This window comes from Vanacampus margaritifer, chromosome 17, assembly GCF_051991255.1.
Source record: "Vanacampus margaritifer isolate UIUO_Vmar chromosome 17, RoL_Vmar_1.0, whole genome shotgun sequence".
Classification (NCBI taxonomy): domain Eukaryota; kingdom Metazoa; phylum Chordata; class Actinopteri; order Syngnathiformes; family Syngnathidae; genus Vanacampus; species Vanacampus margaritifer.
In genome coordinates this window covers 7,652,196-7,677,307 of record NC_135448.1, presented here as the reverse complement: position 1 = coordinate 7,677,307, position 25,112 = coordinate 7,652,196, and the positions used below count along the sequence as shown (strand labels likewise).

The following is a 25,112-nucleotide window of genomic DNA, read 5'->3' as shown; positions in this document are numbered from 1 at the left end:
TAAAAAGGGGGGAATACAAATTTGTCATTGTGTAATGTCTTAAAGCATTATTATTACAGTTTTTCTGACTCTTCAAAATGTAGAAGTTTTTTTTTTTTTATCATAGACAATAGACAACCTTTCAAATTTCTAACAAAATGCTCAGGGAGCTCCTAAGGTTATCAGTAGGTCTTAAAAAGTGCAATGGAAACTTAAACAAGTAAATATCATATCCCTCTATAGTTTTCTACAGTAAATATTGTTTTCCAAACTTTTAAAATAACTGGAATCTTAATCTTTGTTTTAACATTGAACAAAAACTTAAGGTTCAGAAGGTTCACAGGGTCAGCAGCCTCTCTTATAAAGTTAGCTGAAAATTTTAATAAATAGTTCCCCAAGATTAAAATGCTTTCAGATTTACTTTCTATCGGCCGTCAGATTTTTTTTTACCGATACTCGTCAAAATGCCCAATATCCCTAGTCAGTATCGTTGAGTACTGAAAAGATGAGTACTCGTAACGGTCTGAAAAAAAGTGGTATCGAAATCTGCTTCTTCCTTGACAATCATGCCATGATTTTGTAGTTCAATTAGAATTTAAAAAAGTGCAGTGTCAAGAGCCAGCAACCTTTGCGATGGTCTGCCGTTCTCCCTATCATGCAGTGTTTCCTGCAAGGAAGCAAACCAATCACACATCTTCCCACCAATCTCAAGGTCAATACAGCCGAATGTGAGTTGCCGGTTGGCCTATTAAAAGCCGCCTATTAAAGCCCAACTCACAGTGCACTCCCGGAGAACCAGGATTTATCTGTCATGCTCTAATTGGTTGATTGTGGCTGTTCGGAGGTGAGATTGAGTCGTCCATCACGTCGCGACTAAGGTTCTGCTGACGGGGGAGGAGCGGCAGTCAAGCGAGCCAAATTGCCCGTCGTAAGGTGGAAAGGCTGTGGCTTTTTAAGGTGGCAGCCAGTGTTTTGAGAGATAAGTCAATGGCGAACACGTTAATCTTTCCGGCAAAAGCAAATGAAACCAAGCTCGGGGGTGTTAAATAAAAAATAAAAAAAAGCTCACCCCTTGCATTTTTCCGCACCTTCCTGCCCTCGCTATGAAGAATCTTTATGTTGCTTTGTCAATATTATCACGGTGGGGCCCCTCCAGCTATAATCATAACTTTTTTACATTCCAAATAGCTATCAGCTGCTCACCCATCGCTACAAATCACCGGACTCTCCTCTGACTTACCAAGCCAGCAGCCATCACCTCCCGATTCAATAGCGGCCATAAAACATGGCCCCTAAACCTGCGCCTGTTTTACTGAAGCAATTTAGCTTGGCTCAAGGGCAAGGTAGCAATATCTCTGTTCTCCGCCTGCTTGTTCAGCCGGCCAAGCCGAGGCCGCCGGCACGGAGAGACGGCTGAGAGAATAGTGGCCATTCTGCCGTCTGACTCTGAGTGACTGCTCCATTTGGGCTCAGAAAGGATGGAGGCAGGCCTGACTGACTTCCTGCTTAGATGCAACTGATGACTTTGTTACCGGAACTCTTTGGCTGATACACGAGACCAGGGGTCTGCAACCTGCGGCTCTGGAGCCGCATATGGCTCTTTAGTCCCTTTCCTGTGGCGCTCTGTGGATCTGTGGAAAAAAATTGTAGACATTAATCTTGTTTTTTCATATTAATTAATTAATTTTGTAGATGAAATATTCTTTAAATGAATCAACGAATAAATAAAAAATCACAAATTATATATTTCAAAAATTGTCAGTCCAATTTTTTGGGATGTTAGAAAGAGACAGAAGATGGATGCAAAAGTTTTTTTTTTAAATACCTCAAAATGTCCAAAGAAGAAGAAAAACAAAAAATTGCAATAAAATGTCCATGAAATTGCCAAAAATGTCAGAATTGAATAAAAAAAAGGCTGAAAAGAAAATGTTCAAAATGGAACCATAAAATGTCCAACAACAAAAAAAAGGCAGAAAATTAGCATGTCTTTGGAATTTGCAGAAAAGAAAACATTCAAAAAGTAACTATAAAATGCCAAGAAAAACAAGAAATCCTCAAAACTACCATAAAATATCCACAAAATTGAAAAAAAATCTGAAAACGTATAGCAAAAAAGGCAGAAAAAACATCTTGATGTATTCAAAGCTTTTAAGCAATTAAAGAGAGCGCAATTCTGTTTGTCGGTAAAAAGTTGTTGACACCAAAGAGAGTCGCAGTTGAGGCAATACAACAAAAAAATACAAAATATACATGTAATACTTTGTTTCCCACAGATTTGAAATCTACTTGGGTGGGTGTACTCGGGTGGTGGGGTGAGGGGGTCTCAGTCCTGCTACTTGCAGGACCTCTAACCTAATGATCCACTAGTGAGTGATGGCAAACTAATGTTACATGCGGTATATCTGTTTGCGACAAAAATAAATAAATAAATCAATAGATTTTATTAAAAAGTACTTGGGTGGTTGCCACTTTTCTTGAGTGGCCCGCCCAAGTATTAACATGGTGTGGGAAACGCTGCTACATTTATATTTGACACTTAAATGCACACAAACAGCGAAAATTTGTGTATAATTGACATCCATTTAAATGCATTGGGGCACAAAAAAATGCATTATTAGATAATTTACATTAATTGACATCGGTCTCAAAAAAATCTATATAGGTTGGGCCCTAAAATAGACTGTGTAAAGCGTGTTCTAATTTTTGATCAAAACAAAAAAACAAATTGATTCATCTAAAGTCTCATTCACACGTACAGTTTTTCGCCTTCTCATTGCAGTTCACACAGGATTGTATAAGATGTTTTTGTTTTCAAGTTTCAAAATCATGTACCTTTGATTTGGAGGAATGGCGCATAAATGGAAAGGCGCATGGTCCTGATGGCAAACCTGTGGAGTTACGGAAGCAACTGAGGTGACTGTGGACTTTATAGAATTCTAGAGGACAAGAAAGAGCTCAAATCTACCTTTTATGGAGAAAAGCGCTATAGAAAATGTATGAATCTGGTCCAATGGGCTGTCAAACTGTGTTATTCCCAACATGTATGACTCGAAATAAAGAAATGCTTCTCTGCCATTTTAAATACCCTCAAGCCCATAGGGTCTCTCCTTTATACTCTCAAACTATGCTAATGTATTCACATTGAACGCAGCCCTTCAACTCGCACCTTACGCAGTAAATTAAAGATGAACGTCTATTAGGAGGCTTGTATGTCGTATTGATGTTTCCCTCTCTTGTCGTTTCCATGCGCAGATCATCCAGGATCGTGTTTTGGAGCACAGTTCCAGGAGTACCCTGATGTGGAACAGTCACCCCGGGGGGCTCTTTGCTCTGCCGCAGTACTCGAGCTACCTTGGAGACTTCCCCTTCTTCTACGCCACATTCGGTCAGTACGATGCACAAAATCGTTGCCATATTATGCCATTACATGTGATCAGTGGCAGTGTTGCCCGTGAATTCATTTCCCTCAGTCAGCTGAGGATTTGGACCTTGTCTGAGCGGCAGAAAAATATGGCCTTTCCTCCTGATCTACTGGCCCCATTGAGCGTAGCGAGCGGAGGAACGGGCCTTTGACGGATGCTTGTATTTGTCTTGCTGACTCACTGGCCTCTCTATCATCGCTTTTTGAGTCAGCACTTGCCGCGGTTCAGTAGCGTCGAGTTATCCCCGCGCTGCATATGTGTGACCCAAGGACCTCCCCGTCCCCTGCTTCTTCACTCCATCATTCCTCACACAATCAATACAAGTCAATTTGACAGGGGGGCCTTGAACCTCATGTGCTTTGTAGCAGACACAAATTATATTACTTTTCATGAAGTTTTTTGTCACTCTATTAAACGAGTCATGGTGTAGATAGTTGTAAATTAATAAGAAAGTTTTGGGGCTCATAACAAAACTGATTCAAAACTACGGTTAATGATGTAAGATTCCATCCATCCATTTTGCATTATCCCCATTGTGGGCAAGAGGGAAGGAACACGCTGGACTGGTCCAGCCAATCACAGGGCATGTTTTTGGAATATGAGCAGAGATTTGAAACCAGAACATCTCGATTGTAAGAAGCAGTATGATGCACTCAATTCAAAGTCTGTGGGCTGTTATGCAGTACCTGCATTTAATTTGGTTTAAAAAAAAAAAAATGTTGCTGAATTTTTACTATTCAATACCGAATACAAATGTTGGATAGCACTTTTTTACAGACCGATACTCAGCTCTTGAGTAGTCACCAATACCAAGTACCAATACCACCAGTACTTTTGATACATACAATTTCCCAAGAAAAAACATTGACAGAAAGACTTACTTATTCCAATATAGCATTTTAGTCCCCTAAAATTGCATTTAAATAGCAATTTGCTATTCTTTTATTTTCTGTTGTCTAGTTCTTGATCATAAAACGCCCACTACTACTAGTATCGACTACCATCGCGAGTACCGATACTGTAAAATAAGTCTGGGTTATCGGCCCAATACCGATAGCGGTCCTCGCTCAGCCCTACTTCAAAGACAAATACACAAATTAAAAATAAATAAATAATAAAAATTCATACTATAATAAGAATAGTAATATTCAATGCCACTTTTTTTCCGACCCATACCAGTAATACACAATTCTTGAATAGTCACTGAGACTGACAGCAAATACAGATACCACTAGTACATAATATTTCCCCAAAAAACAATGATATAAATAAATAAAAATAATATTTAAAAATAAAATAAAGAAAGACCTCGTGTAACATTTGCTTTTAAAATTGCATGAAATTAATGGCAATTTTCTATTCTTGTAATTTCTCATTTTGGCCGATACTAATTACTGATATCTTAAAATAAGGCTTGCACTGTTACTGATACCTGTTATCAGTCCTCGCCCATTCTTAAATAAGAATTCAACTAAAACAAAGGATTTTCGGTTTGGGGGGAGTTATATTATAAAAATGAACAAACCCACTTTGAAAAATCATGAAAATTCCCAAACTATTATAACTGCTGTTAGGATTATGATATGAAGTGATTATGAAGCGGGGTAAGGATCCAATTTAGTACATACAAGAATTGTGCAATTTTATCTAATCATGTATTTTTCTTTAATCAGTTTATTTTTGCAACGTTTTTTATATCTGCAACATTCACCTAATTACTTTTTTTTTTTGTGCTCAGGCCAAAACAATAAGAGCACTACAGTAATTTCTGCACTATAAGACGCTACTTTTTTCACTTTCATTCGACCCTGCAGCTAATACAAAGGTGCATTTTACCCATCAGATTACAAGGGCGTGCACTACAAAGGAAGCGCAAGAGCAAAACAAACCAAGCGAGCCCAAATACAGTAGGAGAGACAGAACGAGAGCGAGACAATTTGTGCCCTCATTATGGAAACGAAAGTAGCGGAAACCTGGTGCGGCTTACAGTCGGGTGGGGCTTATAGTCTAGAAATTACTGTATATGGTTTTGTCACCATCCTGTGGTGTCAAGGAACTTTGTTGAAATGAGTTGGGGAGTTTCATTTCGACAAAAAATTGTGCATTGCCGCTATTTGCCGTAAGGGATTTGTTGTACGGTCTTTCATTTTTCACACTATCCTGAATGAAACCTGCATATCTGAACTCACAAACTGGTCAAGCCAGAAAGTGTCTAAAACTGCCAGAAAAGCAGTACTTACATCGCTGGGGTTTTAAAAGGCTGAATCAAAGCGGCTGGCTATGATGCAGTAATCATTCAGCTGGCAAGATGTGCTGATTCTGTAATGTGCCGGACGGGACAGAAGCCAGAAAATCAAGCGCTAAATGCCGAATACGGCGTCCAAGAATGAGAACAGCCTGCCCTTGTGTCATTCTGCTCCAGTTTTGTCCTCCAAACCAGTTCCACTCTGTCCCCGACAGATGAATCACAGAATCATGACTTTGGAAAAGACACTAATGGCTAACAGTTGGTCCAGCATGTTTTATGAATTTGCCTAACTTGATTATAAACGTGTCGCTGTCTGTCATCTTATGTTTCAGGTATTAAACCGTATCCAAAGTTCACAGCTGTCATCCACGCCGTCTCAAATCTGGTGTCCCAGTCCCAGCCCATCCTCAAGCTGCTGGTGGCGGTGGCCAAGTCCCAGTACTGTGCACAGGTGAGGCATATGTTGATGTGTGTGTGTGTGTGTGTGTGTGTGTGTGTGTGTGTGTGTGTGTGTGTGTGTGTGTGTGTGTGTGTGTGTGTGTGTGTGTGTGTGTGTGTGTGTGTATTAACACTGATGGATTGAAGCTGAACAGCGCTTTGTAGCAGTGCTGCATTTGTCTCCATGGCAGCCAAGCTCACTTCAGCACAGCATCATATATTGATTCCCCGGCTCGCTCCTTACCAGCATGGGAAATGAAATGGAATTTGCTCCCCAATGGCTGCTTGTGTGTGTGTGCGTGTGTGCAAGTTTCCCAAAGAAAGTGACTTTTAAGTGCAGGATGATTTGGTAGTAAGAGCTGTTGTTTATATACTGCATAGTATATAATAGCCAGAGACATTTTTAAAATGCCGTTTTCAACTCATTCAAACCCAAAAATGTTTAAATATGTTTTTTATTACTTTGTCCCGCATTCCCAAAAACATATTTATATGTTTTTAATTGGGGTGGTTTATGCTAGCGTATACAGAAGGCTTTGATACATCTTCTGACATGAAAAGGTCGCTTAAAGCAATGTAGTTATTACAAAAAACGGCCAGCAGGTGGCAGCAGAGTATAAGAGATCAACCAGAGCCACGTTGCAATAAGCACTTTTTCCAGTGTTTTCAACAGGTTTGTGATTAATGATGAAACTTAGCTATAGTTTAAATGCTAATTGCTGCTAAATGGAAACAGATAGATTTTTTTTTACCTGATGAAAGAAGAGTCTCTAATCTTTCTTTTGGTAGGTTCCATGTTTTTATAGCAATAGAACACAATATTCTGTTGGCCTTGCAAAATCAGTCAAAATCCAGTAAAAGGGAGCGAAGAGGGTTGCTTCAGTGAAATTGGCTGGAAGTGAATGAGTTAAATGCTGGAGGTGCCACAATTTTTCATATTACTACTCGAAATACAATGGACCCCTCTGCATACTCACGGTTTGGCATCCACAAATTCACATATTTGGCAACTTAGGGGGAAAAAATTGCTGGTAATTTTTAGATTTTGGGTATTTTTTATTTTTATTTTTTGTGGAAAACATGTTAGGAATATTTATCAGCACTTTTTGAATAATGTATGGAGTTTAAAAAAAAAATAAAAAATTAAATTATATATTTTTTATTTATAATTTTTTTTATCAAACTTTGAGTTTAAGATTTTTGATGTTATTGATGTTGTTGAAGAGGTATTAATTTAACAAACGATAAGGTTCTTGTTTGAGCCTATACAAAACATGCTATAATATATTTTTTGTCAAATATGACAAAAACATCTCATTTAATGATTTTTGCTTATTTCATAGCTCACACTTTTTCCTCTCATCAACTTCATTTTAGGTTTATATCTTTGTGCATAAATAATTGAAAATAAAGAGGTATTTACAATTTCTAATGATGGCCTTTCTATCTCACAGTGTCTTCTGTCAAAGGGCTTTATTCAATTTTTTTATTTGCTTCAGAAAAAAGTTTTGAAGGCTACCAAAATAATGGAATCATACAACTTTAATATTGCTATGCAGATAATAATCACTTAGAAGAATGAATTAGGTTGAATTATGGGTTATATGTTTTTCCATATCTTTACAAAGCTGGCACAGATTTAACCATGATGAATTTTCTCCAAATGGTGGAAAAACAAGCGAGATCAGACTTTCCTAACTCTATGAGCTTCTGTAAAATACCAGAAGACTGTATTATTTTTATGTCAAAATAGTTTTAGGGAAAAAGCAGAACGTTGGCCTTTTGCTCTCAAGAATATACTCACACAATTCTTATCACATTTCCCTGGTTTAGTTTCTTGTCTTCTTAAGGGCTGTACATGCAGAATGGCGGGCCAGGTACACGGCCCACCACTGCCGGGCGATGAGTAGATGAGGATATAAATAAATGAATGGAGGAGAGGGACTGGGAATAACGCGGAGGCTGAAAAGAAATCTAAATTTGATGCCGGGAAAAAAAAAAAGCGAACGCTCCGGCAGTTTTTGACACGGTGAACCTCCTGCTGTGTATGAGAAGACAGATTTCTTGCAGCCTTGATAGCAATTCACCAACAGTTTTTGTTCGCTGCAGTCATCGCTGTACACACGAGCGCGCACACAAACACGCAGTCTTGCATCCACAATCACACCATCGGCACCCTGAGAGAGCCCGCGAGCTGGCGAAAGATGCCATCTGTCCTCCTAATAGAGCCCAAATAGAAGCCTGGAAGATCGGATTTATTTACGTGTTTGTGTGCAAGAAGATATTTTAGAGCTGTTATTTTCTGAGATCAAGTTTGGACTCATAAAGAATGCATGTTTGTTTTTGTCAACTTGGGCACCACTGGCACGATACATTTTACAGCGCTGTGCAAAGGTTTTGGCCCACCACTCGTTTTATTGTTATTACGTATTTCATGGCAGACATTTTGACATAAGGCGCCATCTTGTAGCAACGCCCTGTCTAATTGAAAAGTAGTGCTTTGCCGTCATCTTGCGCCAATAGCGCCCAATAGCGCTGACCACTCTCATTAACCAGGAAGTAGCATGCTAGTAGCTAATACTAGCTAGTAGCTAACAAACACACACAACAAACACTTGAGTTTGTGATTTTTTAGTTGCATCAGTGGTGTCCAAGCTACGGTCCGGGGGCCATTTGCTGCGCTCCATCCATTTTTCAGTGGGCTAAAAATGATTAATTTGCATACATGTACCGTACTTTTTGTACTTTGCGTGGTTCTATATCATAATGAAATGTTGACAAAAGACCTGCAAATGTTAAAATCGCCAGTTGAACTTATTTGAACTCATTCACTGCCATTGACGGCGACTGACGCTAAAAATTCATTTAAACTATTTCGATTAGTTTAACATTTCTTTTCACTTTTGTTGACAAGAATATGAAAACCTAGAAAAAAATTATTGTACATTTAGAACAGATATCAAATTTATGATTAATCGTGAGTTAACTATTGAAGTCATGCGATTAATTACAATTAAAAATTAGGAGCTTCGGGCAATTGAAATCATAATTAATTGCATAACTTCCGAGTTAACTCACGATTAATCACACATTTTATATCTGTTCTAAATGTACAATAAAAACAATTCTAGGTTTTCATACTTTTGTTAACAAAAGTGGAAAAAAAATGTTAAACTAATAGAAATAGTTCAAATGAATATTTGACGTCTATAACCGTCAAAGGCAGTGAATGAGTTAACTCCTTTACTGCCATTGAAATAATAGCAAAATATTTTAATGAGCATGTGTAACTAATTTGCATACCATACTTTATACCTACACGTATATCTGCACGTATAAATACATCATGTACACATACATCATGATTTTATATCATGATGGAATGTTGATGAAAAACCTGTTAAATCTCCTGTTAAACTTATTATAAGCTAAATATTTTAATGAGCATGTGTAACTAATTTGCATACCGTACTTTATACGTACATGTATGCGTGTACGGATAAATACATCATTATTTTATGTCGTGGGGAAATGTTAATGAAAAACCTGCAAATGTCGAAATCTCCAGTTGGACTTATAAGCAAAATATTTTAATAAGCATGCATAACTAATTTGCATACCGTACTTTATACGTATACATCATGCACACGTACATCATTTTATATCATGATGGAATGTTGACGGAAAAATGTCGAGAAATCTCCACTTGAACATATAAGCTTGAATTTCGCAATCAGTGTTTGGAGTGGAAGCTTAATGAATGTCAGTTTGCGTCCAAACAAAACCCGCCTTTGGAGATAAGGAGAGGCCGCGCTACGAGGACGTACCAGCGTGTGTTAGCGTGTGCGAGGTCAGGCAGCAATCACACGGAGCATGTTTCCCATCAAGCGGTAATGAATTTGAACAGCGGACAGGGAAGTGTCACCTTGACATCTGCATGACCCCGGAAAGTCTTTCGTGTACAAATGTTGATGCTGTGTAAGGTTACATGTTATAATTAAAATGGGGTTTTAACCAAGTGATTGGCTATGGATTAAATAGTACAAACCATTCTGACGCCATAATTGGACATTTTATCACTTCAGTTGCCCTTCTGGGTCTTTAACATTCAACCAGGAAATAATAAGTTGACATTTGGCTTGCGGGCAGGAAAATGTCGTGCTTTTTTTTTGTGTGTGCTTTTTTACACCACTTGAAGTTATTTTTAAGAGCGTGCTATTTATTTGTTTCCCCCAGATCATCGTCCTGTGGAACTGTGACAAGCCCCTCCCCTCCAAGCACCGCTGGCCCGCCACTTCCGTACCCGTCATAGTCATCGAGGGGGAAAACAAGGTAAGCCTGGCCTCCGTTCTTTTTACCCTCCTTAGGAAATGACTTGTAATCATGTCGCACAATATGCAGATTTCCACACTGTTAAGAGAGTGCCGGAGAGTTAATGAGTTTCAATTTGTGCCACGCTAAAGGACAGTTTGGGTGGTTTTAATTAAAGCCGTGTAATGTGGAAAAATAGACTGCAACAAAATAATATCGCAAGTACAATGTTGGAAAAGATAAGAGCCTAATTACGGGTGTGTGGAAGTTTTCAAGACGAGGGAGGGACAAAATCTCTACCTAGATGCAATCATGATTTGTATAATAACTGACATTAGTGGCGGTTTATAAGCCACTGAAATGAGCGCTATTGAACTCTAAATATATATAAAATGTCAGCAAATGATGACCTCTTTTCACAATTTGACGCAGGCTAGCACAAAAGCTAGCGTATACATTATCTATGTTCTGGTTTGATTGACAGAGTATAGTAGCAAACCCATTGAACACAATGTATTTTATTCATAAACAAAATACTGTATTTGTACTGAAGGCTGCTTTTTTATTCATGTAGATTGTGAGAAAAAAGTCAATATATTGTTGTCATATGTGACACATTGCATTGGGGTGGTGGTTGTCACATCAACATCAATCATCTGGCGGTTTACCCACTTTATGGTTTACCTTCCCCTGTGGCCCGGAGTGGTTCCGTCCCGCTCAGTCACACAGGGAAAGTGTGTGTTGCTATTTGGCCAACAAACAGCGAGTGAACGGGCAGAATTGTGTACAGGATGTGTGTGTGGGTGGGTGGGGGATGTAACCTGTGTTTTGCTGCGGTTGCGGCTGCTTCAGTTTACGGTGTGGTACCGAGCTGTGTTCCTTCACCACAGAGGGAGAGAGACAACATATTTCCCTCGCACAATCATCCGCTCCCTTCTATAAACTGTTTATTTCTGCTTGGATAGCTTGAGAGAGCCACCAAGCTAATGGCTAGCACGTTTACCTCAAAGTTCGGAGTATTTTGGTTTGCTAATTGAATACGCCAAAAAAAAAAAAAAGCTAATTATGCAGTTTAAAAGTGTATAATACATCGCCAGTCGTGTTTGTGGCTAGCCATTAGCTCTATGCCTGATAGACTCGCAACTAGTAGCTAGCTGCTAGCTCTGTGTCTGGTCGACTTGCAGCTAATGGCTAGCAGCTAAGTTTTGCAGATCTAGAGTATTTTCTTTTGAAGCAAGAGCACAATTTTAAATGATATACAACCGAAGGGATGAAAATATGATAATTTTTGTGTGTTTAAGCCAAGGCTATTATGGTTAATGAAAGCTAACGAAATAACAAACTAAAATTTAAAAAAAAAATTTTTTTGATAATGAAATAAGCTAAAAACGAGAGTGCTTGTTTAACAAAAATGAACTGAAATTGCATGTTACGTTTATCAAATTAATTATAAATAAAACAAAAATGTTAGTTTCCGTCTTGGTCGGTTAATTTCATAACTAGGTTGAAAAGTAGTTTGGGAATGTAATATTTAACTTTGTGACCTTTTCTTAAATCTGCACTAAAACTTAATACTAAATCTTTTTTAAAAAACACACACAAAACATTTTGAAAAAAATTAAAACTGACAAATGCGCTCTAAAAAATTGTTAAAACTGACTGAATTATAAAAACAAAAATGAAATAAAAACAATCGTGAAATTCCCAAACTATTTTAACCTTTTGGCACAGATTGCAATTTGCACCCAATGTTTGTAAATGCTAATTAGTGACGCTTAATGGAGTGTGTGAGGATGTGAAATAAAACAAAACAAACAAAACAAAAATCACACTTTATTCTCTTTAGTGCCACATTTTCTTTCTCCAAATGACTGTGCACAGCTGTTGGAAAAAGCTGCCCGGCCTTTGGCTTCCTATTTATGACTGTAACGATCGCTTCCCCCCCGAAGGAACAAACAGGCTCGGGCTGCTGCCTCAACAGACCGACTGAAAACAAATAGAAGTTGTGACGTCGTCTTTTTATGGGATGAACATCAATCCTGTCCGTTTCCTCTACCTCCAATCCTCTCCGTGGCCACAAGTCTGCTTAATGACTGGTCGCCTGGCCAGAATCCCGATGGGCGCTTAATGTGGCCGACGCACATCGGTGGTCCTTTTTAGTCTCTCGCTGCCGCTTGTCCTTTGGAGAGGAGGAGAAAGCGCTCGGAGGCAGATTCCTGCTGTAAGAGTGAGCTCACATTCCAGGAGAGCACCGGGAAGCCCCGGGCTAATATGTCGCACTTCTAACGTTACAAACCACCTGGGGTTTGGAAACACTCGCCTCTCATCCTCTCCCTTTTCTTTTGTTATTCTGCCACACACACACATATACACACTCTTGTCCTGTCCTAGAAGTCCTCTCAACTTTGTGCGGCCGTCTCCAGGATCGCCACTTCTGGTGATGAGGGCTTTGTTTTGTTTCCATTATCGTGCCCGCAGGAGATTGCAGCCGTAATGATGACACAGCGAGGCCTCATTAGAAGAGTGGGAGGGAACGCTTCTCTTGTCTCCTCATTCTATTTCGCCCAAACACTCGCATGAAATCATGCCACATAAACTTGAAAGAGTTTCATTGTGTTTTTTTCATAATTTAAATAAAAGCCCAATCAAGAATTATCATATGCATATAGTGTATAGTGAGGCTGCAACTAACAATTATTTCAATAATAGATTCATCTGTCAATTCATTTATTTTTTATTATTCGATGAATCAGATTTTTTTTTAAGTTGTTTTCTGAAAAACTCACCTATTTGCTCCTTTTGTGCTCAGGCCAAAGCAATAATAGTGCAACTTTGGTGCCATCTGGTGGCATCTTAAAATAGCAAAACACAACTAGACAAAGTGCAATTTCTGCAGAAATTGCGTGGGAATCCTGAAAAGCTGAATGCTAAGATTTGAATGCATGTGCTTAGGAGGTAAATTGAAAGGTAAAACTAAGTGAAAATTACAAATTTTTAATTATAGTTAAACGACAAATGTATAAAAAGAAAACATTTCCTGATATGATAGTCAGTTGGTATACATGTATATCACTTCGCATAATGCCCATGGGTATATTTGCTATGTATAGTTGGAGGTGGGATTCGAACCCGTTACCTCCTGGTTACTGGACAATGCACTTTATTTCACTCTATAATCGCATTGACTAAAGGTTAGAAACAACATGAGTGGGAATACTGGCAATCAGTGCAGCTCTGCTTACCTTTGGATTTTAGTGCAGTATTTCAGACTGTGCTTTCCACCGGCCAGTATAAATAAATACATTTATAAATAAAATTAATTTTCCATGATATGAACATAAACTCTTTTGTCAAGTATAAAGACACATGATCAAAACAAAACTCCTACAAAAATGGTTTCTCACCTTGTGAACTGTGGCACATTGTTTGAATGGAAAATTGCAGTATCCAAATTACTCATTAAAAGCATGCAATCATCCAAATTGGCTTCATGATAATAATTAAGCAAAGATGAAAATTAAGGGAGTTTTCGTAGGGAAAAATAGTTCATTATGCTTACATAGAGAATCATCTGTTAGCTATAGCTGCCGTTGTAACTACATCCATGGCAAACTACACTCTGCACTTGTCAATCATGGGAATACAAATAAATAATGTAAATAATCCTTGGTTGTGTTCCAATTGCAGACATTTTTACTCTTTTCTCCACGCATTTGCATTCTTGGTGGCGATGAAGAGGTGCCAAATCCAGCTCCAGAAAGTAAAAACTTGACCATAGTTTAGCTTTAGCCTAAGGTGCTAGTTAGCTAGCTGCCTAGCTAGCTCTCATGGTGCTAATTTACCTGCTAGCTAGCTAGCTAGCAACCCTTGGTGCTTGTTAACCTGCTAGGGAGCTGGGAGCTTGGCTTTAGCCCCAAATGCTAGCTTAGCTAGCTAGCTACCCATGGTGCTCGCCTGTTAGGGAGCTATCTAGCTAGCAGTAGGGGCTAAAGCCAAACTGTGGCAGGGTTTTTACTTTATGGACCTGGATTTGCCACCCCCGTAGACAGCTCAGTCGCTCGGTCGGAGTGCAGCGCGCTCTCGCCGCCGGGTGTTTAAAAAGAAATAAGGTCAATTGACATTGAACTGCGAGAGCTTTTCAGAGCAGATGGTGCTTTAAAAGACACACAGTAAGAAATTGCAATACTCCTCAGGTTGTTAGCTGAAAATCGTGTTTATGTAAGTGTGTGTGTCCATCACAGAGCTTGTGTGCGAGGGAAGAAATGTAGGTTTGAGCCAAATGTTGGACACATGACTCAAGTGGTATCTGGTTGCGTCGCTTCTCTGTGTTTATTGATTGGGAAGAGAAAGATGACCCTGGAATAATGGAAGTCTGTATCAGCACTCCATCATTGTTGTTAACAGCGAGCAGCTTGCAATACAGCAAAAAAAATAATAATTGTGATGTCACAGCTCACCTCTTCTAGATTCATAGAAATCATATGTTAACATTGACTTTGCTCCACATCTCGCCTGCAGGTGATGAGCAGCCGCTTCCTCCCTTATGAGGCCATCGTGACCGATGCCGTCCTCAGCCTGGATGAAGACACCGTGTTGTCCACCACAGAGGTGTGTTGACATATTACACATGATTTCCTTTTATTAAGGCAAAATCTCAAATGTGCGTCCTATTCGACTTCTCACATTCTGTTTGGACATATTACCTTCCATACTGAGGGTCACAGTGAGCTCATCAATAAACAAAACAAAAATGTTCTTCCTGTTTTCCAGCGACATATTTTAGGGGAATTAACTTTCAGAATTGCTCAATGATCCATGCCGGTGTTAATCAATACTCAAGAAGAATCTGCTCAATCGAATCCTGCGTAGGTCACATCACCAAACATGGCCTTGAATTACAAATGTCTTTGTTGTCATTGAAATGACCTTTTCTATGTTCGGGGTGAAAAGTGCGCTGCCCCTTTGTGTTGTTATGACCTTACACACATGCTAAATTTTAGCGTCTTAGCTTGTTTTTAAAATGTGAGATATCATCACCAACAATTGGATGTCTGGTGTAGTACCAAGACTCACCTGTGAGAGGCGTCGTGGTGCAAACATGGCAGCTCGATAGCTGGAAAATACAAAGAAGATGGATATAGCAGTAAAATAATAGAAGAAGCTAGGCTAACTGTTTGCTTATTTGGCAACTACATTGCGGTTGCAAACTCTTCTCTTTGTAATTTTTTTTGTGATGGACAACTTTGTGCCCAGCCCAAAAAAAAATTGTTCAGTGTGTCACCACCGTATTTTTTTGACACAAAATTACTTGTAATCGTTGCCATCTTGAAGCATCTTGGGGCTATTAGACAGGGCTTTGGCACCATTTTTATTTATTTTTTTTACATTATAGGGTGTTGTAGATAACATAAAAACAGGAAGTGTGTGTGTGTGTGGGGGGGGGGGGGGGGTTGTGAACACATGATAGGTGAATTCACTGCCAAATAAATTTTACGATTTGCAGCATAGTGTGGAAATAGTCTTCTTGATGTTTCTGTTTGATTTCAACACTTTTGATGAGCACCAAGAAAGAAGGCTGCTAGCACTTACTTTCTGTTTGAAGTCAACACCAATGTCCAACCCTTTTGTTTTTATTTTAACAAAACAACAAAATTGGAAAATATATATTTCCAGGTGTGTGTGAATTTAGTTGAGAAAAGAAAACAGTTTTGCAGCATATGCATGTTCATATTTTTTTTTCCAAAATTGCCCAGTCAAATTTAAATCAGAATCGGTTCACACCTGTCATTCATTAAACTAATTGAAATTAGTCACAAAGGCATCTCAGCTGTTAACTGACATTTACCATAAAAAAAAATGAAGAGTGCTTCATTATCGATGCTTGTTTCCCATCAAACGTCATTATTGTGTTCAGGTGGACTTTGCCTTCACCGTGTGGCAGAGTTTTCCTGAGCGGATCGTCGGCTATCCGGCACGCAGCCACTTCTGGGACGGCAACAAGGAGCGCTGGGGTTACACCTCCAAGTGGACCAATGACTACTCTATGGTGCTAACTGGCGCCGCCATCTACCACAGGTACATGACTCTTTCTTCCCGTATGCTCTGCTACAGTTGTAGACACTGCTTCACTGTCTCAGTTCCGTCTTTCATCGGCAGAGGTGCCAAATCCAGGTCCAGAAAGTAAAAAAATCCTGCCACAGTTTGGCTTTAGCCTCATGGTGCTCGTTTACCTGCTAGGGAGCTAGCTAGCTAGCTAACACCCATGGTGCTCATTTACCTGCTAGGAAGCTAGCATAAGGAGCTAAAGCCAAACTGTGGCAGGGTTTTTACGTTCTGGATTTGCCACCTCTGTTCATCGGAATACAGCACAAGAATACCTCATTGAACCGTAACCGTATATTTCACGACAACACTTCAACGTTATCGCTTTCATGTCAGAGTCAGTATAGCTTCGCTGAGCTGTGATGGGATTGGGTCATAAATCAGCCAAGTTAGTCATCCAAGCAGCCAGGAAGTTGGCGAGTCAGCTGCGCGTCTGAAGCCACAACCTGGAAAATGAAGTGGGATGAAGTATTGTGAGGTTGTTGACGCTGACCAATCAGGTGTGGACATGTAGCAATGAAAGTACTGTAGTAGATTCTATTGGCTAGTCGGCATGCACACCACTTTCCTATGCGCATTCACCAAACTCTTCTTTATTAAGAAATAAAACATTTTTGTTTTTCAAATTCACGTCATTTACATATTTGTATTCAAGCTCACTTTAGTTTTCCTGTCTCGCTTTTTTGCTTGCTTTGTCATTAATGTGCTGTTATTATACGACGCATTGCAGGGGTATCAAATTTATTTTTATTTGGGGCCACGTTATGATTTCCTCAGAGGACCATTATAACTGCCAAAGTCTTATGAATGTATAATCAACCTCGTTGTTTTATTACATATACACAATTGCCCCTGCATTTCATTGTTATAAATATTTCAACAACAAATTGCATTTCAAATCAGATGTGGTGGAAAAAAGTGACAGCGTAAATACTTTTGCGTTTATGTTAAGAAGGCGTATGTACAGTATGTGCTTGTGTCTTGTGGCAGGTATTACCACTACCTGTACACCTACTACCTGCCCTCCAGTCTGAAGAGTATGGTGGATCAGCTGGCCAACTGCGAGGACATCCTGATGAACTTCCTGGTCTCTGCCGTCACCAAGCTCCCACCCATCAAGGTCACGCAGAAGAAGCAGTACAAGGAGACCATGATGGGACAGGTGAGGCCGCAACATCATTGCCACAATTGGTTGTGCAAAAGGATCGCTGTTAAGATTGCGACTTTAAACATTAGATGGTGCTTGTTTTGGGCTTTGGGTTTTTCAGCTCATGAAAATTGCATTTTGTTATAAGAACTTGAAGACCAGAGAGATGTCTAAACTTGAGAGAAGAGGGAAAATCTATCAGAGCTTATTAGGGCCATAGATATATATATATATATATATATATATATATATATATATATATATATATATATATATATATATATGTGTGTGTTTATATATATACATATATATATATGTGTGTGTTTATATATATATATATATATATATATATGTGTGTTTATATATATATATATATATATATATGTGTTTTTATATATATATATATATATATATATATATATATATATATATATATATATGTGTTTATATATATATATATATATTTGTGTGTTTATATATATATATATATATTTATTTATTTTTAGAGGTAATATTCCAAGAAAAAAATAATATTTGCGACATTACGATGTGGTAAATTTGCGAGAGAGAGAAACAAATTTACAGGTGAAAAATTGTGCATTTGTAACATTATTACGAGGCAAATTTGAGAGAAAATAACTCACAAATTTACACGGAAAAAAAACTTGCTGATTTGTGACATTATAAAGTGGTAAATTAACACCAAAAAAACTAGTGCTGTCAAAGTTAAAGCGTTAACTAATTAATTAATCACAAAAAAATATCACATTAATCATGTATTAACGCAGATTAATCACACTATTAATTTTGACCGCAGATGATCCTTTGGCTGACAGCGGATGGTTTACTTTACAGTGTAGCAAAAACGCAAATTTGACACTTTAGAATATATCAAATTTGTGAGAAAAAACTCACAAATTTACGAGACAAAAATATTTGCGACCTTACAATGTGGTAAATTTGCCAGAAAAAAAACATGTCGCTTAATTGATGTGTTGAATCTGCCGTTCATTCACTTGCATTTACCTCAAGTCTGCTAGCTTCTGATTGGTTAGTGTTAGTCAGCTGATAGGGGATCAGGAAGTGTTGTCGTTGCTGTAGCTTGCCTTGTGTAACCAGTAAAGTTTAGAAATCCGTCTCCATCCTGCCTTTTCAATTTAAACAATCTTCACGTTCTATCGCTCCTGCCGGACAAAAGTGCTTTAAAGGAAAAAGGATTGTTGTTTCTAGTTTTTATTACGGTTGTTACATTTTATAGCCTAATTTGAAAAGCAATCATCACTGTACTTACTTCGTCTCACTCCTTGAAAAAAACAAATACGTGTTGATCCGAGTGTTAATCCTCCATTTTGTCTCCCGGCAGTCTTCGCGGGCATCTCGCTGGGCCGACCCGGACCACTTTGCTCAGCGGCAGACGTGCATGAACAAGTTTGCCAGCTGGTTTGGCGCCATGCCGCTGGTGCGCTCCCAGATGAGACTGGACCCGGTCCTGTTCAAGGACCAGGTGTCAATCCTGCGCAAGAAGTACAGGGACATCGAGCGGCTCTGACAGGATCGACACCCCCTCGGGGCGGACCCTACCCGGGGGGAGGCGTGAGGGCGGGGCACGATCACGCTGCGCCGTGTTGCTGATGTGAACAAACATTTGGGAGTTGAAGAACAAAAAAACTCAACAGTAGTTTGCACACACTGCTGACAACGAACGACTCTTGGATAGAATTTTTTTTTTTCTGGATCTTGCTCTCCCAGTACAAGAGGGAAATTCTTTCTGTATGTGGGGGGCGTTTCTGAAAACACTGCCCACTGCAAAATCCCCCCCACCTCCCTTCCTCCCCTCCAAGCAATCCATATCACATCAGGACAGGATTGACCCTACGACGACCCCCAACACTGCTTTGATTTGATTTTTGTACAAATCAGCTGGGTTGGAATACACTTTTCAATTTTGATTTTAAAGAGCGCTATATATCCTGATCACATTTCCTCATGGTCGCCATTTTGACAGTCAAGTCCTGTTTCATTCATTCATTCGTTTCCTTGCCCGTGTAGTTAGATTCCAATTTCAAGTGGAGTACAATTTCCCTCCATCGCAAAAGAGAACATTTTGGGATGAAATGGAGCAAAACCTGGAATGTTCTCACCCAAACTGCCATTTCATCTTGCTCCGTTGGCCTGAAATGTAACATCCTCGTCGGCCTTTTTATTCTTTTTAGCCATCGCCATCATTTCCTGGGAGTGCCAATCTGACATCAGGTCTGCCTTTAGGATTATTTATTGCACATTGTCGCTGCCTGGATGACTTTGAGACGTATAGCAGCCCCTTTGAAATGCCCCTCAATCTAGCAACAGCCATCTTTTTTCTTTTTTTTCCCCCTCCCCAGCATCTCTCCACTGACATCAAACAGGTTGACAGTTTGCACCTTAATTGGCAGCCGGTTGAATTGTGACAAGATCAGAAGTCCGCTCGGACGCTTGAATGAAAGAAACGTGCTTTTCGTGGCCTTTCCTTCCGTTCAGCCGAAGCTGTGAATCGCTAACTGCCATTTTCTTTCTTTGGTTATGTGCGGGGATGTTGACGTGATAGACAGGCTAAAAAACACAAAAGAAAATAAATCAAGAGAAAGTACAGTGGAACCTTACTCAGTATCAAAAATATTTATGTGCAGTCCATTTTTAACGTTTTAAGTTATTTTATTATTTTTTTAAATAAAAAAAAAAGGGAGTGAAAATCTGTCCACCCAAAAATGTTTGTAATTTCCAACATATGACAACTAAAGCTCCTCCCCTCAGTTCATTATAGTTGCTTGGTACCAAGATGCTACCACATGGCGCCAAAGCATTAATTTTATATTCCACATGGCTTTGGCCAAAGCATGAAAAAAAATACTGTAAATCATATGATATCCAATATCATATGAAAGTGCCCAGTGATGACTCATTTAAGGAAGAGGGAGTCTGGCGAAAGGTTGCTCACGGTCATGCATCCTATTTTTGAAACATTATTAACCGTCGTATGAGTTGAAAAAAAAAAAAGTGAGCCTTTTCATATTAAGATTTTACTTTATAGTAGAGTATGATTTATTTATTTCATTATTATTCATTGCATTTTTCACTGATTTGTTTTCGAGGCAATTCCCCCCAGTTTCTAAATTTAACAACTACTGTAAGTGCTAAGGATGTTCGATACCACTTTTGTCATACCGATACCAGTACGAGAGATACTGACACCAAGTACTGATATCACTAGTATTTATATAAGGGGGGAAAAAAGTCCAAAGGAAGACCTATATAGATCCCAATATGTTTTTTTCTGTTTGTTTTTTTAAATTGCATGAAGTTAATAGCAATTTTCTATTCTTGTCATTTCTGATTTCATGTTCCTCATCATAAAATGCCCACAAGATGGCAGCCAATACAGTTATCAGCCACCATCTTGAGTACTGATGCATTAGAATTTTCAGCCCGATACGATACCTGGTATTACTCTTGAAATTTTGAGGTTCCACTGTACAAATGTTTGCATTCGTAGTCGACGCCTCTTTTTGTCACTGACATCATAACAATAATAACATTTGCATTATTATTTTTTTGACATGACAAATACTTGACAGATTTCAATTTGAAAATGTTTTCACATATCAAAGAAGCCCTCTCCAGCCATGTTTGAACTCTTCTTTTTTTTTTTTACCTGACTTCTTTGTGGCAAGTGTTCATCAACAGCACTTTTTTTTAAGCATCTGTTCCCCGTTGTCTTAAATCCACGTCAAGCCTTTTTTTTTTCACAGATCATCAAAACAAATGAACATATAATGCAGCTTTGCCAATAATTCCCTAACATATTTATTTTTTGTAAACAGGTTTCGACTACAAGGCGTCATGTGCGGATGAAGTATTTATTCAGTTTGATGTGCACACGCCAATAACACGCCCATCTTAAGTTTCACTGGACCGTGTTTAGCTTCTTTTTTCTTTTTCTGGCGGCCCACTTGTACAAACGTGGAGAGTTTTCACTGCTGATGACATACGCCATTGATCTCATCTTGGCTCACGGCAGGAGTCGAATTGCAAAAGTCGGATGGGGGGGAAAAAAAGCCGCAGCTGCAGCAGATGGGAACGTTCAGTAAACGTCGTTTGTGCGCGTGGTGATCCTCATTGCTCGCTTTCGTTTAGCACAATCTTTTCTTTTTTTCCTTCACATTTGAGCTCAACAAGAAATCCTCTGCACGCTCGCAATTGGGTCGGGATGAAAAAACAACACACATATATATATATATATATATGCAAGTAATATGTTGGTGGAGGGAGGTCTTCCCAAATGGAAACAATAATGTGCCAGATTGGTGTTTATCTTCATTTGTGCCTTTCGTCAACGTGAGTTGTTGCACTGCCGAGGAGCGTCTGTCGTCGGATCACGCAATGTTTTGTGTTTGCACACCCGCAACCCCATCATTTGTCATCGAACCCGTCTGTCATCACGTGACCCAGCGGAAGGTGATGTGTGTGCGTGGCTGTCCCTGATGCCTTCTCCTCTCCCCTCCTCCTACTATGTAAAGACTTTTATAGAGGTGACAAATGAGATAGACAAATGATGATTTTGTAAGGATGATTTATAATAAAATAAACTCATTTGATGATACCTGTGTCTCAAGTCGTTTGAATTGCCATCAGTTGCGAGGTTTAGCTGAGGCCAACATAAAACCTTGAACTGTAGTGAAGTTTAAGTGTGACATTTTTATTGATCTTTTTTTTTTTTTTATCTGACCTGATCATGCAGAATGGAGGATGCCTTTTTATGCCCAGAGCAGTTTTTCGGTGCACCAGGGGAGTTTTATATACTCCCTCTCTGGTTATTTATATTGTGATGGATATTTATTGCAGTCGGGCAGAAAGAGGTTGGAGATGGAAAAGACAAATCAAACCTAAACACTCATGTTATGGAATTGACAAAGATGAAAACAAAGGACATTTTCACTATAATTAGTCTTTCATTATGTGGCTTTATGTGCTGAGTTTTTTTCTCAGGTTCATACTGGGCCACCCTTTACAGGGACAGAGCTTGAGAATTGGATTTTTTACCTACCCTTTATGTTTTGCTTTTTTTCTTGTATCTTAGTGAGTTTTTTTTTTTTTAACATCCTGGTTTACATTGTCATAAAAAAAAAACACCTAACGTGGTAATTTTTTTAAATAATAATAGCCTTAATATACACAAAAATAGGCAAATTCTGAAATGACGCCATCACAAAGCCAGCGTTAAAATGTGCTGCACTAGCTATTTTTTCGGCAACTAACGAGTTCACCCGCAAGCAGACAGCAGCGGCGGCGGGATCATAAATGTGTCTGCCATCGTCCCTGACACAAGATTGATGAACTAAAAACTATCTTCATTAACTTACAACAAGCTGTTTATTTAAGAGGGATAGAGAATAGAGAATTAAAAATTGGTTATTTAAAAACACAAGGTTAAACCAAAACATTTATTTTCATCTAACTTAAATCTGCTAGCTTAATGCTAACATATAGTCTATGGTGTTTTGCAATGTGTGTTAGCATTAAGCTAAAAGGTTAGCAAAGCAAAGTTATGTGGCTTAGTTAAATGTTAATGTCTAATTCTCTTTCTTTCTTTTTTTTTAAAGAAGAAATTGTATTATTGGGTTTTTATTTGTAAAATTTGGAAATGAAAAATTGTGGTGGGAAAAGTTGAAGAGTTTAAAGCTTAGGTTTTAGCCACATCATTTGTGTATTACAAACAAATGAGTCCTGCTTGTTTTCGTTTGCAGCGTCGGGAGCACAAACATGTTCCTCCTCTAACCTCCGTCTCAACTACGTGAGCACACATTTGTACAATCATTATAGTCCCTCCATGCAGCAATGCCCCCTGGAACATAATAAATCATAATAAATAAGGTTTATTAATCCCACTCACAGTGAGGCTTTTTTTTCTTCTGCTTCAAAATTGCTTCTCTCCTCCTTTGTTGAGGACAACGGTTGTAGTAATAAATAAATGCAAGCTTGTCGTCACTTTATTGAACACAACTGATATTGTCATGTATACATGAGAACCTGTCATTAGCGTGCGGATGATAAATGGCGGCGAACCCGTTTCATGATGGCTGCAAATGGAGTCTATTGTCAAGCATCGCTTTTTCTTGTCTAAATATCACATGACCCGATTGATCAAAAAGTCAAATCAATACACTGCAACCTCGAAGATTGAACACAGTCCAAAGTGTCAGTGAGTGAATTCCCGCCCAAATGTAATGTAACTAATTTACATTAATAAGCGCTGCAAACTAATCGACTTTAGTGTATGAAGTTCCGCCATAACGAATGAAAAGGCTTTTACTGCACTTTCCAATATTAAAATTACAAAAAAATAATTCAGGTTATTGTCCATCTGAACTGTGACGCGCTTAATGAGAGAACTATTATATCATTCTATACAATTTATTTTAAAATATATATTGAATACTTTCTTTTATCCCACTCATCACTCAATGACACCCATTTAATGTATTCATTTCATATTTTTAATTTGTCAAAGTGTTCAAGTTTACGTACATTGAATATTTAAGTTTTAAAAACAACAAACTGTCCGACAGAAATTAACCACGTCTTATTATTTAAATCTGACAAATTTAAGACAGTAAAGCTCATCAGTCACACAAAATAAGATGATTAAATAAATGTTATGTGTTTCTATATTAACTCTACGAAGCTACAAATAGATTTAAAAAAAAAACTGCAGTTAAATTGAATTCATAATGCTGATTGAAATGTTGAATATTGAGGTAGACAGATGTCCCGAAATATCACCACCGACCATGTTTTTTTTCTCCAACTCACCGCTCGGTGGTGTGACACCATGTCGTCTTCATATTTCCACTTTCCTCCACAGGAAATCAAGTCCTCGCTTTGTCAGTAAAGTGCCACCTCAGCAAAACTGCGGTATCTTCATTGGGTCCAGTACTCCTCAGGGTGTGTGCGCGTGCGTGTATACTGTGGTGTGTCGCGGTTCAACTTCTGACGGCCAACATGGAGTTGATTTCCCAGATGAGGTTGCGGAGTTGATCCATGATCTGCTTCAGCTGCTGGTTTTTCTGCTTCAGCTTCTGTCGTAAAAGTAAGACAATTACAAATGATTTAGGTGCTAATTAGAAAACCAAATGCCACCCAGCAAGATTATTACAGCTATGGTAATTAATACCATATAAAAAAAACATTTGAATGACATACTTAACTAGATGAAAGATGTATAAGCATTTGCTCAATTGACATGTATGAATTGGATTCTGGTCTCAGAATTTTCTGTGTGGATCCTCACACATTCCAAAATCATGGAGGAGTATGGTAGGGTGTATGTGCAATGTGACTGACTGACTGGGATGGAACAGGATTAAGCAGTATAGAACACTGGTGGATGGAATAGCAAAAAAAAAATGCAGTCTAAAAAAGTCCACAGCAT

At 38.7% G+C, this 25,112-nt stretch overlaps 2 protein-coding genes and 1 long non-coding RNA gene across 5 annotated transcripts in view; 1 reads left to right on the top strand and 2 right to left on the bottom strand.

The window, feature by feature from the left end:
- ext1b (exostosin glycosyltransferase 1b) overlaps positions 1 to 22,283 on the top strand; it is a 118,461-nt gene extending 96,178 nt beyond the window's left edge. Inside the window, exons 5-11 of the mRNA XM_077549743.1 lie at positions 3,232 to 3,364; positions 5,982 to 6,100; positions 10,324 to 10,419; positions 14,917 to 15,006; positions 16,313 to 16,473; positions 17,491 to 17,662; positions 19,011 to 22,283. Of these exons, the coding sequence (XP_077405869.1) occupies positions 3,232 to 3,364; positions 5,982 to 6,100; positions 10,324 to 10,419; positions 14,917 to 15,006; positions 16,313 to 16,473; positions 17,491 to 17,662; positions 19,011 to 19,196 (957 nt within the window). The 3' untranslated portion in view covers positions 19,197 to 22,283. The remainder of the gene's footprint in view (positions 1 to 3,231; positions 3,365 to 5,981; positions 6,101 to 10,323; positions 10,420 to 14,916; positions 15,007 to 16,312; positions 16,474 to 17,490; positions 17,663 to 19,010) is intronic.
- LOC144037860 (uncharacterized) lies at positions 14,704 to 19,045 on the bottom strand. 2 transcript variants are annotated; one of them, XR_013289094.1, is made up of 5 exons: positions 18,674 to 19,045; positions 16,244 to 17,708; positions 15,472 to 15,511; positions 14,856 to 14,973; positions 14,704 to 14,754 (listed from the first exon to the last, which is right to left on the bottom strand). It is a non-coding gene; the product is annotated as an uncharacterized LOC144037860 (long non-coding RNA). The 2 variants fall into 2 exon arrangements; XR_013289093.1 differs by having other exon boundaries at positions 15,472 to 17,708.
- Positions 22,284 to 23,654: 1,371 nt separating the features above from the next.
- Positions 23,655 to 25,112, bottom strand: part of med30 (mediator complex subunit 30) — a 40,746-nt gene continuing 39,288 nt past the window's right edge. For both annotated transcript variants that reach the window (XM_077549745.1, XM_077549744.1), the window contains exon 5: positions 23,655 to 24,759. In XM_077549745.1, the coding sequence (XP_077405871.1) occupies positions 24,664 to 24,759 (96 nt within the window). In that variant the 3' untranslated portion in view covers positions 23,655 to 24,663. The remainder of the gene's footprint in view (positions 24,760 to 25,112) is intronic.